This window comes from Eleutherodactylus coqui, chromosome 2 (assembly GCF_035609145.1).
Source record: "Eleutherodactylus coqui strain aEleCoq1 chromosome 2, aEleCoq1.hap1, whole genome shotgun sequence".
In the NCBI taxonomy this organism is placed as follows: Eukaryota; Metazoa; Chordata; class Amphibia; order Anura; family Eleutherodactylidae; genus Eleutherodactylus; species Eleutherodactylus coqui.
Genome location: NC_089838.1, coordinates 99,319,960 through 99,337,261, shown reverse-complemented (window position 1 = coordinate 99,337,261; position 17,302 = coordinate 99,319,960). Strand labels below are relative to the sequence as shown.

Here is a 17,302-nt window from a genome sequence, read left to right as displayed (position 1 = left end):
GTGACTGACTAGGCCAGAATTGCTGGCCGAGGCCAAGTTGGCTCAGCGAAACTCTCCCATGGTTGGGCGTTCCGATTTCTTCCTGAGTTATACCATCTTTCTGCACTTACAGTACAGGCTAGGCCAAGGAAATCAAAGACTGCCCCTTCCAGTGTTGAACTATCTATGTCGCGACACATGGATTTCCCGTTGCAATGTAACTCAGGGCACCTTGGGTCACAAAGGTGCAGGCTTGGAACCGAGCCTGACCCTGGGCCTGCTAATGTGCTTCCCACACAGACTATAGCGGGTCCTGGTCATGGTGTCTTGGCCTTGTAAGGCCACCTCCTCCTCCTGCTTGGGGTCAGGGGATCAGCGCCAGGTAGGGCCTGTGGAACTTTTTCCTAGCTAATCCAGTCTTTGGAGCGGTGAAAGAAAACGTAACGGATTTACTGAGACCTTCATAGGTGTACTAGCATCGAAGTCCGCTTCCTGCCTATGATTGCTGAAGCTGTTGGCCGAGGCCTATGTCCCGGGGGAACTGCAACGGCGCCAGGTTGGGCCTGTGGAACTTTTTCCTGGCTAATGCAGTCTTTGGAGCAGTGTAAGAAAACGTAACGGATTTACTGAGACCTTCACAGGTGTACTAGCATCGAAGTCCGCTTCCTGCCTACGATTGCTGAAGCTGTTGGCCGAGGCCTATGTCTCGGGGGAACTGCAACGGCGCCATGTTGGGCCTGTGGAACTTTTTCCTGGCTAATCCAGTCTTTGGAGTGGTGAAAGAAAACGTAAGTGATTTAATGAGACCTTCACAGGTGTACTAGCATTGAAGTCCGCTTCATGCCTACGATTGCTGAAGCTGTGGCCCGAGGCCTATGTTGTCGGTGCAGTGTAGTCTGCCATGTTTGGCCACTCTGATTTCTTTATTGTTCATGTCTGGGGTTGCATTGGACCCACCTATGCTGTTGGTGCACACAGACTTCCCATCGCGGTGTTTGACCTGTCTGGCACAAATACACTGACTGACTTGGGTAGGGGGCAAAGTGCAGATGGCTTTCCCTTTGCGGTGTCGATTGAGCTATCTGACACCTAGACAGAGTGAATACTGTGTGGGCACATGGATTCCCCATAGCTATGTAACTCATGCCCATGTTTGGAGCTCCTGACGGAGATTGGCACTTTATTGGAATGAAGATCAAACGTCAATTTCTCATTGATTCTCAACTGCAGGCTCGCTACCTGGCCCTGCCAACCCTCTGCAGTGTGTGCCTCCGGTTCCTCCTCATCGCAGATGCACTTATAAATGGACATGAGGGTGGTGTGGCCATGAAGTGAGCGTGTAGCATGAGGGCAGCTGGAGGCTGCGCAGGGACCCTTTTGTGTGCGCTGCGGATGCAGGGTCGTACGGGGCGGGGGGGGGGGGGGGTTGGGGCAGCATGTAACCCAAGAGAAGAGCAGGGGTGTGTCCCGCAGGCAGTGATTGTGCTTGGATGGAGGTAGTGTGGTGCTTAGCTAAGGTGTGCCTTGCTAATGAGGGTTTGTCCGAAGTAAAAATTGTTAGGGGGGGGGGGGCCCACTCTTGCCGCTATTGTGGCTTATTATGGGACCTGGGAACCTAAGATGCAGCCCAGCATGTTGCCCCTCACCTGCCCTATCCGTTTCTGTGTCGTTTCCATCACTTTCTTGGGTTTTCCAGATTTTCACAAAAGAAAACCTTAGCGGAGCATGGGTCATATACAAAAATGCTCGAGTCGCCCATTGACTTCAATGGGGTTCATTACTCGAAACGAACTCTCGAGCATCGCGAAAAGTTCTACTCGAGCAACGAGCACCCGAGCATTTTGGTGCTCGCTCATCTCTAGTTATATCCTTTTCAAGAACTTAAAACAATTAAAAGTCCACGCACACTACAGTAATATGGATCCATCATGTACCATATTGTAATAGAGAGACGCAGGGGAGTAGAAGACAAAAAAAATGTGACTTGTTCCAATACTCTATATATATATACAATAATGTATAAGTTTTTAACATGGGAGTCTATAGGTGACTGATGGCAACAAAAAAAAAGTCAACTTTTTTTCTAACCCATTAAGGACCAAGCACAGTAAATTTACGGCACTTATTCCTGGGCTTTAATCCTGTCTGATGGTAAAAATACGGCACGGGATTAAAGCTCTTGCAGTTAGTCACAGCCGAGGACTATCAGGAGAAGGCAGAAGCAGTTTTTAACCACTTATGCCTCCTCCTTTACAGGCTACATAGCACTCAATGAGCGCTATGTAGTGAATTGGAAAGTGGAAGTGTTTCTTCCGCTATTCGACCATCATGTGAACCCCGGGTGCCCTCTGTTACAGCAATGCTGCAGGGTCTTAGCAGACCCTAATCAGCTCTGCCAGTGACTTATGTTACTACGGGGGGATGTTTTCCCTATAACTGGGGCTCCCATGGATGCCCCAGCTGCAGTGGAAAAGTGTAAAGAAAAGACAATGAAAATGACCCCCAGAGGTCTTACATGATGACATAGGGGACAGAGATAGTAGAAAAAAATATTTACAAAAAAATAAAAGTTAAAAAAATTACAGAAAAAAATTAAAATATATATGTATATAGAAAAGAAAATGACCCAAAGCTGTCACCGTATGCGTATTAATTTGCATTGACAAATACTCGCAGAAACACGCCCGTGTGACACCAGACTTAGATTGGTCTCTCACAGACGTATTTGCCTGCACATTTGAACATGAAACACTTGTGTGCGCAATATGCTGAAAAAAGAACCCATTGGTTTCAATGGGTTTGTTCACAAGAGCGTATTTTGGGTGTGTAACTGCAGTGCGCAAGAAAAAAAAAAATGCAGCACGCTCTACTTTCCATGCTCATACAAAAAATAAATAAACAAACATCTGGCACTCATTAAAGAATTTGGCTGTTCCTGTGGCTGAGAGCATCGGTGCATATTTTATTGTGTGCCCAAAAAAGTATAGTAAAATGCGCAGATGCGTGTGCAAATATGCAACTTTAATTCCACAAAATCACAGTGCAAAACTGCTTATGCTCGCGTGCAGTGGGCCGTACCACTATACATCTAAAAGGGGCCTACATTCTAATACACTTGGACACATGAACAGAATACTCCAACAAACGGGTACTGCAGATTTTATTAATTGTTGTAGGGCTCATTCACATCAGCATTTTCATCCCTGTTTTGAATGGATCCGTTTTTATTTAAATGGAACAGATAGCAAAACAGGACACAAGCGGAAAACCACAGTTGGCATCTTTTTATAAGGTTGTTTTGTAATATCTTATTTCACAGGTTTTTTTTTTCAGTTTAGTTTTTGGGGATAAAAAGCAAAAAAGAAAGTTTATTTTTAAATTTATAGTTATTTTTAAAATTTGTATATTTCCGCTAAATTAAAATGCAGGAATGGGCCCCTCATTTTGCTTTGGATGTTTTTACATATGAAAATTTGTATAGTCTTGGATTACAGGGCGCATAGGGCGAGGGCTTTGGTTGGCGTCGGCAGAGGGGCGTTTTCTTTATGTATATATACATTTTTTTTAATTTTGTCATTTTTTTTTACTACTTATTTTTGTAACTATTTTATTTTTAACATCTGTGACGTCAAATAAGACCTCTGGGTATCATTCACGTTATTTCTGACTTTTCCACTTTAGCTGGGGCATCCATAGGATTCTATTAGGCTTCCTACACACGGCCAAGCATGATATCGGGGAGTGAAAATCGTCTTAATATCGCGCTCGTGCACAGGTCGATGTCCCTGTGGATGCCAGGTGTACACCTCCGATCACTTCAATACAGTTGCTATCTTCTGGTGCAATGCATTTGCTAGCTGCATTGAAAACAATGGGCGATACATTCCGAGGCAACGCCCAAAGATAGTTAGGACATGCCACGATTTTTTCCCGCACCACGATGTGGGGGAGAAAAATAAATACATAAAAGTCGCTCATGTATATGACTTCATTCAATAGAATGGGGTTCATATTTGTGCAAGATTTATGCATCTCACAATGTGCACATATTGCCCGGTTTTCACTTGCGCTTTCTCTTAGACACTGCATAGCGCTCATTTAGTGCTTTGGAGCCTGGAAAGAAGAAGGCAGAAGCAGTTAGAAACCACTTCTGCCCAGTCCTCCAGGGCACAGGCTGTGGCTAACAGTCGAGGACTCAACCTGCTTGATTGCAGGACTTTATACTTTTTTTTGTTCATATCAGCCAGCCAATGCCAGGACTGAAGAGCCATACATTGTCGGGGCAAATAAGAAGCAAATCTGCCATGTAATATATTGTATAACACATCTATTTACAGAGGTTGCACTCAGACCTTCAGAACTGATACAGAATTGGTGTTGTTGCTACAAAAAGGGCAAACACTGCTCTCTTCGACACCAGTACCAGCGGGGAGTAGAAGGCAATGGTGATGATCAATGGAATTACTACTTTCGGACTTGATCACTAAATCATCAGTAAATCAATGTTCTGTATGTTTTTGGCCATTGCTAGAACATGTTGGTGTAGGAAGGCTTGCAATGCATGTGAATGTTCTGGCAAGAAAGCTTTAAATCGCCCGTCACTCTTCAGCAAAGCATGGCACGGCATTAACATCTGTATAAAACTGGCCGCCTGGAACTGACTGATATGGACTAATCTACGTGTCATTACAGAGAAACAATTCATTTCTATCGCACCAACTTCTGCATGAATGATTCTATCAAGTATACAATAGTCCGTCCCGGAAGACGTCTCACTGCTCCTAATCATTTCTATTACAAAGTGCTTATTTATTCGGGATGGATTTGATTGTTCTTGTGTTTTTTTGTCCGTTCCTGGTTCATAGTTCATGCTTTATTCAAGATTTCATTATATTCCCCATCATCACCAGATCACAAGTTGACTGCAGGTACGGCTCTGTTCACCGTAGCATCGTGGTTTCTGTTTTCAGAATGATTAGACTATAATGGGCCTGTCAGGTTTCTGACAGCACTAATACAAATAGAGCCTAATGGTTCATGTAGATCGCACACAGTCCGTGCAGCCTCCATGCACTGCATTACAAGCTTCTTTGGACACCTTGGATGAAATCATATCATCATAGGAAAACTTGCAGCCAGGGGCCTAACTATAGGGGATGCAGGGGATGCAGTTGCACCCGGGCCCAGGAGCCTTAGGGGGCCCATAAGGCCTCTCTTCTCCATATAGGGTACTCAGTACTATGAATAAAACATTATAGTTGGGGGCCCTGTTACAGGTTTTGCATAGGGGCCCAGAAGCTTCAAGTTATGTCTCTGTGCAGCATGGTTTAGGTATGGGTACGAGTACAGAAACAGAGAGGAGGGGGGTCCCAGCTCACATTTTGCATCAGGGCCCCTGAGCCTTTAGTTACGCCCCTGCTTGCAGCCATTATCCTGTAAATTCGTAGTGGCCAAATCTACACTGAACTGGGGGACATATGGCTACAATTTTTGAATCTACCGTGGGAGTAAACCCTCGTATGGCTTCTGTAGCATTAATCCACACAATAGATAGACATTTAGAATATGCAGCACTTTTCAGAAACTTGCATAGTGGAAATGTTATGCACCATGTGAGGGAGATTTTAGAACGGCCCTCCACATGCCTTGCTGCAGCAATTCCACCAGCAGAGATTCTACATCTTTGAAGGCAGCCTAAGGTTACATTCACACAGCCGAGGGCAATGTTGGGCCAAGAAACTGCGCCCCATAACGCGCTCGCCAAGGTATGCTTTTCATGCCGATGTGAAGCGTTTTTCATTTTAAGCCTTGTATCGCTTTGGGGAAATTGAACACCTCAGGCTCATGTTTTACGCAAGTCAAAGGATCGGCAAGTGTTTCCCACTGATTTCAATGGGAAACATTACATTGCACTTGTATGCACATCACATGGCATGCAATGTCTTTAAAGGTCCCATTGAAAACAACAGGAGAGGGGTTCTATGAAAACGTGAAAAGTTGGAACATGCTGCCATACTTATCCTGGCAGCATCACAAGGGGGGAGGAAATCGCTCATGTCAATAGGTCCATTCAAAAAAATTGTTCATATTGAGTTCATATTCGTGTATATCACAATGTGTGAGATTCTCGCCCCTGTGAATAAGCCCTGAAGGAGTTTTTCTGACAATTGTAAAACCCTTCAGTTGGCTTTGGTGGCACTTCGTTCACAGTAAAGTAATATCCTGCAGCCGTTAATGAACTTTGTGCTCATTTACAGTCATTATGGATATTATGTCATTGCACCACTATGTAAAAACTGCAGAAATCCGAGGAGCCTGACAACAGAGCGGAAAAGGACAATGTGGAATATAAGTTTATTACAGAGTTCAATATCTTTCAGTTGGGCAGTGGGGGACAACTTTAGGTTTTCTTGACATACACCTTTTTTCTGTTTTTCACTTGCTATAAACACAATTAGAAATACTTAACATTCATGGCATTTTTACAAGTGTTTTTGCTGCAGTTTATTTAGTGTATTGGGGTACGTTCACGTTTTGGATGTTCCATGTGTATTCTGCAGATTTTGTGTTCAATGGGAATTCGCACTGTAGTTCACAGAACATGGATTTTAAAGCATTTTGTAGACAAAAACAAAATTCTAGGTCTGGTTCCTCCACTAGGATAGTCACACGCTGACTAATCACATAGAATGGAGAAGACCAACATTAGAATTTGGTGGCATCAAGCTACAAAACTATAGAAGAAATGTGAAGGTGGATTTTCTCCGATGCCCTTACATTTGCAGAATGCATTTTTTCCAGCCTTTTTAGCACATTTCCTATTTCCCTAAGACTTTACTAAAACAAGTGGCAGCATGAAAAAAAAAACAAACTTAAAAAATGCTGAAAAATTCCACAATAACAGATTTCCGGTTATCATAGATAAGATAAGATGCCTCTGTGGTATTTTACTTCCTTTTCAAGTTTTTGAAAAATCCATAAAGCAGGCTATAGGCATTAGATTTTAGAAGGAAGACCAGAGCAATATCAGCAGGACCAAACAGTGCAAAGTCTATGGTGGGATACTAGATAGTCCCCGATATCTGCTGTATGTCTATTGTTTCCCTCAGAGGAAGAGAAACTTTGCTCGCTCTACTATATCCCCATTATATTTACATTCAGCCAAGCCAGGAATAATAGGGAATACAGGGGTGGTAGCTGCTAGATGAACGTTCATCTGGACAACTGATCTAAACTCCATTTCTGTCTTTACTATGTTAAAATAATCCGTAGGCTAACGGTACAGGAGCATATATGTACGCGTATGGGCACAGGTCCTGGCCGCATGTCTAGCGATGTGAACCTTCAGCCCCATAGATCCCAACAATGCTGCCAGTTTGGTCATTAGGCCTCTGGTTGGGTTGGGTTGGGTCCAGCAGCTGTGATGGAGGCACACGGGAATGCCTGTATTATTAATCGCCCATTTACAACTGGTCTAAGTGAAGGTTAAAGTATAAGGAAAACTGTAACCATTCTTAATACGATCGCACATGCAAAGCAAATGCATGAAAATAGAACAGACTTACCGATGAATTATATTTTTGCTCTGCAAGTAGTCAAGTGCCATGGCTATTTCACAGATGAAGAGCTTAACAGAGGCTTCAGAGAAACGGACATTTTGCTGCAGATGGTATCTAAGGTCACCACCAAGAAGAAGATCCACAACCATAAACATATCCTCTTCATCTTGAAATGAATACCTGGAATACGAAGCATGTTATGTCAAAAATGTGACTATATGGAATCCTTTCCTAAAATCCAAAAACATTAAGAAGTTAGAAACGTCTCCAGATCCTTCGTTATCGATGTGTGATGTCCAACGATCTCCAATGCATTTAAGAAGAGACATTTAATAATTTAAGAAAAGTAGCATGGGAATCAAACCCATATCGGATACATCTGCAATAAATGTGCTTTATGTATATGGCGTCTGTCCTGAATATGGACCAATGTTAGTTAATGCAGCTATCCAAAACTGTGCATTTTTGATTAATGTAGTGTATTAAATCGGTGGTCCAAATTTATAATGCAGCTCAAAATGTATTAAGCAGTTTTTACATCAAATCAAGTTGGCCTGAAGAAACAGTTTCTTATTTTGATCTAGTGTCATTATCTGATCTGTATTTCTATATGTAATATGGAAATAAACACTAATGAAATATGGATGAAAATTCAGTATGGATAAAATATGCACACGAGCACTGTTGTAAATATGGATTAAATATATCCAAATTATGCATGCATGTGTATTTAGGTCTTTGTTCAAACGGTATTTAAACATGATTGTTTCAGTGAGGCTTAAATGTAAATGGGACAATTCCTTATTTTTCATGTTATGATAACAGCATAATTCTTTAATAATAGCTATTCATCAGAGAGCCATTCTGTATTTTGACATGTGGCAGAACTGCAACTCTGTAACGTTGCTACCCTCTAAAATTACACTTTTTAGAGTAGCAAATTATATACACTAATAGATCATAGACTGAACATGAGTCAACAGTGTGATGCAGCAGCAAAAAAAGGCAAACACAATTCTGGGATGTATTAAGAGAAGCTTAGAGTCTGGATCACATGAGGTAATTATCCCCCTCTACTCTTCCTTAGTCAGACCTCATCTGTGCCCAGTTCTGGGCATCACAATTTAAAAAAGACATAGACAAACTTGAGAAAGTTCAGAGGAGGGCTACCGGGATGGTTAAAGGATCTGGGAATGTTTAGCTTGCCAAAAAGAAGGTTGAGAGAAGACTTAAGAGCGGTCTACATATATCTGAAGGGTTGTCAGAGTGCAGAGTGATCAGCCCTATTCTCATCTGCACAAGAAAAAATTAGAAGCAATGGGATGAAACTGAAAGGGAGAAGACACAAATTAGATATTAGAAAAATAATTTCTGACAGTGAGGGTGATCAATGAGTGGAACAGGTTACCACGGGAGGTGGTGAGTTCTCCTTCAATGGAAGTGTTCAAACAAAGGCTGGACAAATATCTTTTTGGGATGATTTAGTGAATCCTGCATTGAGAAGGGGGTTGGACCAGATGACCTGGAGGTCCCTTCCAACTCCACATGATTATATAGTTCCATTAAAAATACACAAACCTATTAATATTATATTATATACATATACACACACATACGTTCATACATACACACAGTGCAAATCTCATATAACCATATTCTTTTCACAGTAGAACATTGTCTCACTTTCATTTTCTGATAGGTGCTCTTTCCATTTTAAAAAATTAAATGGGTTGTCTCGCGGCAAACCTCAAAATTTTACCTTACCCCATTCCCCCTGTCACCCCCCTGGCATAAAATAGCAAATGAAAGCGGTTTTTAAACCGCTTGCTACTCACCGATCCGACGAAATAAGGACTTTAAAAAACCTTTTCCCAAAGATGGCCGCCGGTCCTTTCCCAGGGATGCACTGCGGTTTTCTCCCATGGTGCACCGCGGGTCTTCTCCCATGGTGCACCATGGGCTCTGAGCGTTCCATTGCCGATTCCAGCCTCCTGATTGGCTGGAATCGGCACACGTGACGGGGCGGAGCTACGATGACGACGCGGTGACCAGCTCTCCGGCACGAGCGGCCCCATTCACCAGGCAGAAGACCGCACAGCGCAAGCGCGTCTAAAAAAGCAAGAAGACATCAGAATTAGACGGATCCATGGCGACGGGGACGCTAGCAACGGAGCAGGTAAGTGAATAACTTCTGCATGGCTCATATTTAATGCACGATGTATATTACAAAGTGCATTAATATGGCCATACAGAAGTGTATAACCCCACTTGCTTTCGCGAGACAACCCCTTTAACTCATTTAGAAATTGATGGCAGCAACACATCTCACAAACGTTGCGACATGGGTACCAGAAGACTTTAAAAGTAAGTGGTACTAATGAAAAACAGCTGGAGGGTCAATTATCTACAAAGTCACATGACTGCCTCTCTAACATGCTCTTTTATATACAGAGTCTCTCAGTAGCAAAGGTGGTCAGAGGTTCACTACTCTGAAAAACTGCGTCCAAAAATTGTGGCACAATATCAGAAAAATGTTCCTCAATGTAAAATTGTCAAAACTTTCAATATCCTACCATCTACAGTACTGTAGCAATCAGATTCCGGTTCGGAGTCCCTAGTCGGAACCAGAACAGGCGGGTAGCATAGTCAAAGGTCGGTACATGGGAAGTATAAAGTGTAGTACAGAGGAGCAGGCAGGTAGCGTAGTCAGGGGAAGACAGAGGTTGATACACAGGAGCAATTATCTTTTGTAAGTGGAGCACATAAGTGGAGGAGCTTGACTAGAGGCTGGAAGCATAATAATTATGCAAGGAGGGAGTGACAGCGCCAGGTTTATATAGGGAAACTAATTAGGGAAAAAACAGGGTGCAGCCAGTCAGGGAAACACAGGAGCATGGAACTAGGAGCAAGGAACAAGGGCAAGGTTTTGGATTGGAGCTAAACATAGGACTGATAGCTCAATCAAAAGAGGCATAGCCTGGAGCATGGGAGCTCCCAGGTTCGAGTCCTGACAATATCAAAAGATCCAGAGAATCTGGAGAAATTTCTGTGCACAAGGGAGAAGGCTGATGGTAAATATTGGATGCTTGAGATCCATGGGCCCTCAGGAGGCATTAAAAACAGGTATGATTCTGTAATGCAAATCACTGCATGGACTCAGGAATACATCCAGAAACAATTGTCCGTGAACACAGTTTAATCTACACAATTGCCCATTCAATCCACAAATGCAAGTTAAAGCTGTATCATGCAAAAAGCAGCCATAAATTGACACAATCCAGAAACACCAGCACCTTCTCTGGGCCAATACTCATTTAAAATGGGCTGAGGCAAAATAGAAAACTCTTCTCTGGTTAGATAAATGAAAATTTTCAAATTTTTGGAAACCACAGATGCCGCATCCTGCAGACTCAAGAGGAGGGGGATGATCCAGCTTGTTATCAGAGCACAGTTTAAAAGCCTGTACCTCTGATGGTATGGGGTTGCATTAGTGCCTATGGCATGGGTGGTTGCAGGGTATATGGGGAAATTTTTTTTCTTGCGATATCTTTTGGGTGACCCTCCTAAAAGTTGTCAATTGGTAAGAAAATTAGGTTCCCAAAGTTTCAGATCAGTTGGATAACATTAACCCCTTAGTAACCAAGCCTGTTTGCACCTTAATGACCAAGCCAAATTTTCGAAATCTGACATGTGTCACTGTAACATAGAATAAATCTGTAAAGGTTTTGCATATCCAAGAGATTCTAACATTGTTTTTTCATTACATAATGTACTTCAATTAGGTGGTAAAAGTAGACCGATAGAATTTGTGTATATTTATTAAAAGCGCCACAATTTAGAAAATTTTGAAAAATTGTCATTTTTTTCAAATTTTCAATTGCAATATCTCAAATACATGCAAACATAATAAGAGATATATATATATTAAACTGTTTACTTTATTCTGGATGCACATTTGAAAAACTTTAGTTTTTTAATAGAGATGAGCGAACGTACTCTGTAAGGACGATTTCGCAATCGAGCACCGCGATTTTCGAGTACTTCACTACTCGGGTGAAAAGTACTCGGGTGCGCTGTGGGTGAGCGGGGGGTTGCAGCGGGGAGTGGGGGGGAGAGGGAGAGAGAGAGGGCTCCCCCCTGTTCCCCGCTGCTACCCCCCACTCCCCTCTGCAACCCCCCGCCCCACAGCGCACCCGAGTGCGCCCTTACCGAGTACGTTCGCTCATCTCTATTTTTTAACCATTTAGGAGACATACAAATTTAACATTAATTATTACCATTTAGTGGAACATTTTGTTTTCCTACACCAAGCCAAGATTGCAAAGGCTCATAAGTGTCAGAATAATAGAAACCCCCCAAATGACCCCAATTTAAAAACTACACCGCTTAATATATTCACTAAGGGGTGTCAGGAGTATTTTGACCCCACGTTTTTTTTTTCCAGGAGTTAATGCAATTTAGAGGAGACAAATTATATTTTGCGAGTATGTCATTTTAAAGGCAATTTTTTTTTCTGTAGTGCACATGAAAATGAGGATTTACATCCAAAAATGGATCCCCCTGTTTGTCCTGTGTTCAGGGACATACCCATTGTGGCTCTATTATTATGTCTTCATGCACAACGGGCCCAAACTGAAAGGAGCAGCCGGTGGCTTTCAGAACAGACATTTTGCTAGAAGGTGTTTTAGGTCCCATTGCCCACTTGTAGAGCCCTTAAGGGGCCAAAACAGAGAAACCACACAAATGACCCCATTTTGAAAACTAGACCCTTTAATGAATTCATCTAGGGGTGTACTGCCTATATTAAACCCACAGTTTTTGAATGAATTGAAGCAAAGCAGAAGGAAAAAAAATTATGATTTTCATTTTTTGGCAATTGTGTCAATTTAGAAACAGGTTTTTTTTTGGTATAGCACACATATGAATAAAGATTTACACCACAAAATGAATCTCTGTTTTTCCTGTGTTTAGAAACACACCCATTGTAGCCCCAATTTGCTTACTGGATACATGGCTAGGCCTATAATGGAGGGAACACTCACTGGATTTCAGGGCACAACTGGATAAAGTCCAGGCCCCATTGCTCACTTGAGCAGAAAAAAAATTAACTTCCTAAAAATAATCCCCCCCCCCCCCCCCGTTCCTTTTTGGCATTCCCTAAATCTTAGATAAAAGTAATAATGTAAACTGTGTGGTATTTCTGAAAATGGGTAATTACAGAGGCTGGTTGGGATGGGCACATGTGGCAATAAAACCGGGTATCCCTCCTCCACCCATGCTTTTCTAGGGGGGGCATTTCTTGACCTCAGCGGCAGGGATGTGAGGCTTCGCAAAATTGCTGAGGTGTGGTGGTCTCACACAGAAGGCGCTCAACAAGCTGCTCCTGGAACTGCAAGAAGGCAAGCTGAGGACTTTGTGTAAATTACGCATTGCAGGTAGCTATCTAAATAATGCTGGACTCACACGGCCGTATATGGAATCTGCTTGTGGACCCGCATTAGGATCCCAGCTGTGAGCCCGGCCGTGGCTCTGTATACGACCTCGTATACTACTTCGCATAACTGCGTACTCACACAGGCGGTCATGCGCAGTACACCTTTTTTTTGTTTATATTTCCCGTGGTGTCGCTTAGCAATGACCTGGGTGCCTGCAGCCCGTACACAATGTAGTTACATATGGGCTACGGGTATATCTGCGATCATAGAGCAGAATGGGTTCTATGATGTGGATATCTGCAGTAAAATAGAACATGCTGCGTTCTGTTTTCTGCGAGTGGATTACGCTATTCTGACCCACTAATATGAGCGATTAGTGTAATCCAATGCATTCGAATGAACCGCGGATCAAACGCTTGTGGAATCTGCAATTCCTACACGCTCCTGTGAGCCCAGCCTAATCGTAGATGGCTACCTCTTATCTCGACTACCTTTGGTAGCTGGAAGTAAGGAGATTTTAAATTTCCCAGGTCATCCCCAGCTCCAGCACATGTGTCCAGCATTTTGCCAGAGGGCGCATGCGCAAAAGCCAGGGAAGGTCCTTGGAGGAGGATCGCATTGGGGTTCAAATGTGAAGGCCTCTGGTAAGATGTTTCATCTCCTCTCACTGAACGCATCGGTGAGGAGAGATGAAACTTGACCTTTTTTAAAAACTTTTACGTGATCGCCATTGTCCATTTGATAACACTGATCACGTGACCAGGGACTACTCACTGCGGCTTCCAGTGAAATCTCCAGTCTCTCGACTCCCTTTGGTAACCAGGAACAGGGAGATTTAAAATTTCTTGGGCAAGTCTCGACTTTTGCCAACGCGTCTGCCATTTTGCAGACAGGAGCATCCGCTGTTATCCAATGTTATTTACATACAGCGGTCCCTGGTGACATCTCTCTGCACTTGGCTATCTTTGATGCCGGGCGCAGGGAGATTTTAAATTTGCCGGGCTTTTTGGCCTTTTGAGCATGCACGCCACATCACAGAGGTAAGTATTTTCACCTACCTTAATGGATCCGATCCATGAGGGGAGCTGAAACGTTACCTTTTTTCACTGTTCCGTGATCACCATTATCCATTGGATAATGGCATCATGGGCCCGAGGATCGCTCACTGCAATTCTGGGTGACATCCCCTGCCTCCTGGCTACCTTCAGTGCGTGTGTGTGACGTCATACCTTATGGACTGCAAAAAAATGCTGGCAGAACTTCAAGTGCAGCTCAAAAATGAAAAGGTGGAGGCCTTCAAGTCAACCCTTGATGACCTTTTCGATATTGTTCATCAGGATGCACTCATCAATACTATTGAAGTAGACTAGGTGTTTGTTACTCCAGAGACAAAAGGTTGTTCTGGCTGCATGGGAGGAGTTGACTTTTGTGCGAGCAGAAAAACAGAGAGAAGAGAGGAAATCAGCTCAGATCGTAAGATTGGAAAAATCCCAACAAGTAGGTGTGTTTGCTCTCTTTTTAATTGCATGTCGTTTTATTAGAGGGGAGATACTAATAGGTTGTTTTGGCATTTTTTTGTTTTTCAGGCGACAAAAAAAAAGACTTAGACTTTCTTCTAAGCAGCTCATTAGAAGACGAGGAGCTGACATAAGATGAATTTGAGGACATCCCAGGAACACATCAGGAAGAGGAGCCAAGTGCAAGGAAAATGAAGTACTCTCGAGGAAGTAAAGAAATTCTTACCAAAAAGTTGTCATTGTTGGATAGATGTAATACTTCGGACAGGGATGGAGTGCGAATTATATCAGCTACTGCAGAACGTTAGGTGAAAATGTAGACATTTTAGCCTTAAAGGGGTTGTCCCGCGAAACAAAGTGGGGGTATACACTTCTGTATGGCCATATTAATGCACTTTGTAATGTACATTGTGCATTAATTATGAGCCATACAGAAGTTATTCACTTACCTGCTCCATTGCTAGCGTCCCCATCTCCATGGTGCCGTCTAATTTTCAGCGTCTAATCTCCCGATTAGACGCGCTTGCGCAGTCCGGTCTTCTCTGTGTTGAATGAGGCGCTCGTGCTGGAGAGCTGCTCCTCGTAGCTCCGCCCCGTCACGTGTGCCGATTCCAGCCAATCAGGAGGCTGGAATCGGCAATGGAACGCACAGAAGACCTGCGGTCCACCGTGGGTGAAGATCCCGGCGGCCATCTTCGCAAGGTAAGTAAGAAGTCACCGGAGCGCGGGGATTCGGTAAGTACTACCAGTTGTTTTTTTTTTATCCCTGCATCGGGTTTGTCTCGCGCCGAACGGGGGGGCTATTGAAAAAAAAAAAAAACCCGTTTCAGCGCGGGACAACCCCTTTAAGTAGGAGTACAGTGTGACTTTGTGGACAACATTTTCGACAGGAAAAGGCCCAGCTAATTACAAGTAGGTTTAAAAAATTCAGATTTAGAGGCTGTTGTTTTACACTGGAATGGATAATTGCTTTCAGATATTTTGAAAAGAGAAAGTATAGAGAGGCTAGCTATTCTCATTAGCTGTTGGGCAAAAGATCAATTGATAGGAGTACCTCAGCTTTAAAATAGCATGGAGATCACTCAAGCAAAAGCTGTATTCTCTGAAGTAGAAGAGGGGGGGGGGGGGCAGTTGGAAAAATCGAGGTGATGTGTTTTGATACCACTGAGGTAAACAGGTCATATCAGAGGAACATGTGTTCTGTTAGAAAAAATGTTTGAAAAAATCTTTTATACCTGGCAAGTCGTCATCACATTTTAAAAATCTTTTTAAAGGCACCACTGGTCCTCAACCAGATATTTTTAAAAAGTTTCAAAATAAGTGGTCTAACAGACAAAAGAAAATAAAAAGTGGTATTGAGGATAAATATATTAAAAACAAAATAAATGATCCCAAAGAGATTTCAAACTTTCTTTTAGAAGAACTAAAACAGCAGCCGCCCAGGAATGACTATAAAGAATTTCTCAAGTTAGGTTTAATTTTTTGGGATGTACTACTGAAGAAGAAATTTCTCTCAGGGGACCTGGTGCCATTCATCATGCTAGGTGGATGGCCAAAGCCATTTATTCTCTAAAAATGTATATTCTTAGGGATCAGTTTCCTTTGAATGATGTGGAAAAGAATGGAATAGGCCAAATCTGTTTGTTTATTATTAATATTGATGTGAAAGCTTGGTTTAATGCCCCCTAGGCGGCTATGGCCCCCAACCAAGATTTGCAATTGTTAAAATTGATTATAAATAAATTGCTAAAGAGGTATCAGAAAAAACAATTGGCAAATTTATAAATCACCTGTGGTATCTAAATTCAGAACAAGTGGCATTTAGGTTTTTTTGATTAAACTTTGAATAAAGAAGTTAGGAAAAATGGCTTTCGAATTAGCTTTTGAAGAGCAGGAGGTTGAAAATGAATTAAATGACAGAAATGTAAGAGCACAATTCAGCCTTGAAGAAGCACATTTGCTGTTGATCAAGGAAATAGATTTTTTTATTTTTCCTCAAACCTTAGATTTTTTTCAATGGTTCAAAATTGCAACTTTTTTCTTGGAAAGGGATTCAGGTGTTTGGTTAGAAAATGCTGATTACTTGAGAGGTAAAATGATAGTAGAACAATTAAAGGTAAATGACACAATAGAGAGGGGTGTCAAATTGATCCAAGATTTTAATTCAAGTATTACCAAAAACGAAGAACAACGCCAATTCTTGTTACAAGTCATAGCAGAATGCAGGAAACTTTACCCTGATACTGCAAAAGCTGCCCTCTCTAAGCCCCTTCCTGATGTTTAAAGCATGTAAAATTTAAGTAAATATCAAACTTCTTTTATGTTTTTTTTAGTTGACACAATACACCTTAATACTCTTTTTTGTAATACAGATTCTTCTATCTTGTAATAAATCATCTTTTTTCTGTGAAATACATTTCTTGTAGTTTATTCGCATTTGTGTTTTTCTCATACAATACCCTTTTTCATCTTCGGTTTGTCAACATTTCTATGAAAACACATTCTGTACTTTACATAAACTGTTCTTCAATTCTAAACACGAAAAAATAAATTTATTGACATTAAAATCAGAGATAATGGCATGTAGCCATGAACTTGGGTGTTTTCAGGAAATATGGATTTTGGGAATCCAGAGCATGACCAGCGCTGAAAATTTACTAATATTACTTTAACCCCTTTTTAGGCCTGATTCATATATTTGTGGACAAGAACATTATCAATAAAATGAGACCATGATCAGGTTTCTAGGACAAATAGTTGTTTTTTTTATGAGTGAAGAACTGTAATTTTTTAACAAAAACTCTCTAAAATC

The 17,302-nt window shown here is 42.0% G+C and overlaps 1 protein-coding gene across 1 annotated transcript in view; it reads right to left on the bottom strand.

The window, feature by feature from the left end:
* STK32A (serine/threonine kinase 32A) overlaps positions 1-17,302 on the bottom strand; it is a 156,736-nt gene that overhangs the window by 63,802 nt on the left and 75,632 nt on the right. Inside the window, exon 5 of the mRNA XM_066589824.1 lies at positions 7,545-7,718. Within this exon, the coding sequence (XP_066445921.1) occupies positions 7,545-7,718 (174 nt within the window). The remainder of the gene's footprint in view (positions 1-7,544; positions 7,719-17,302) is intronic.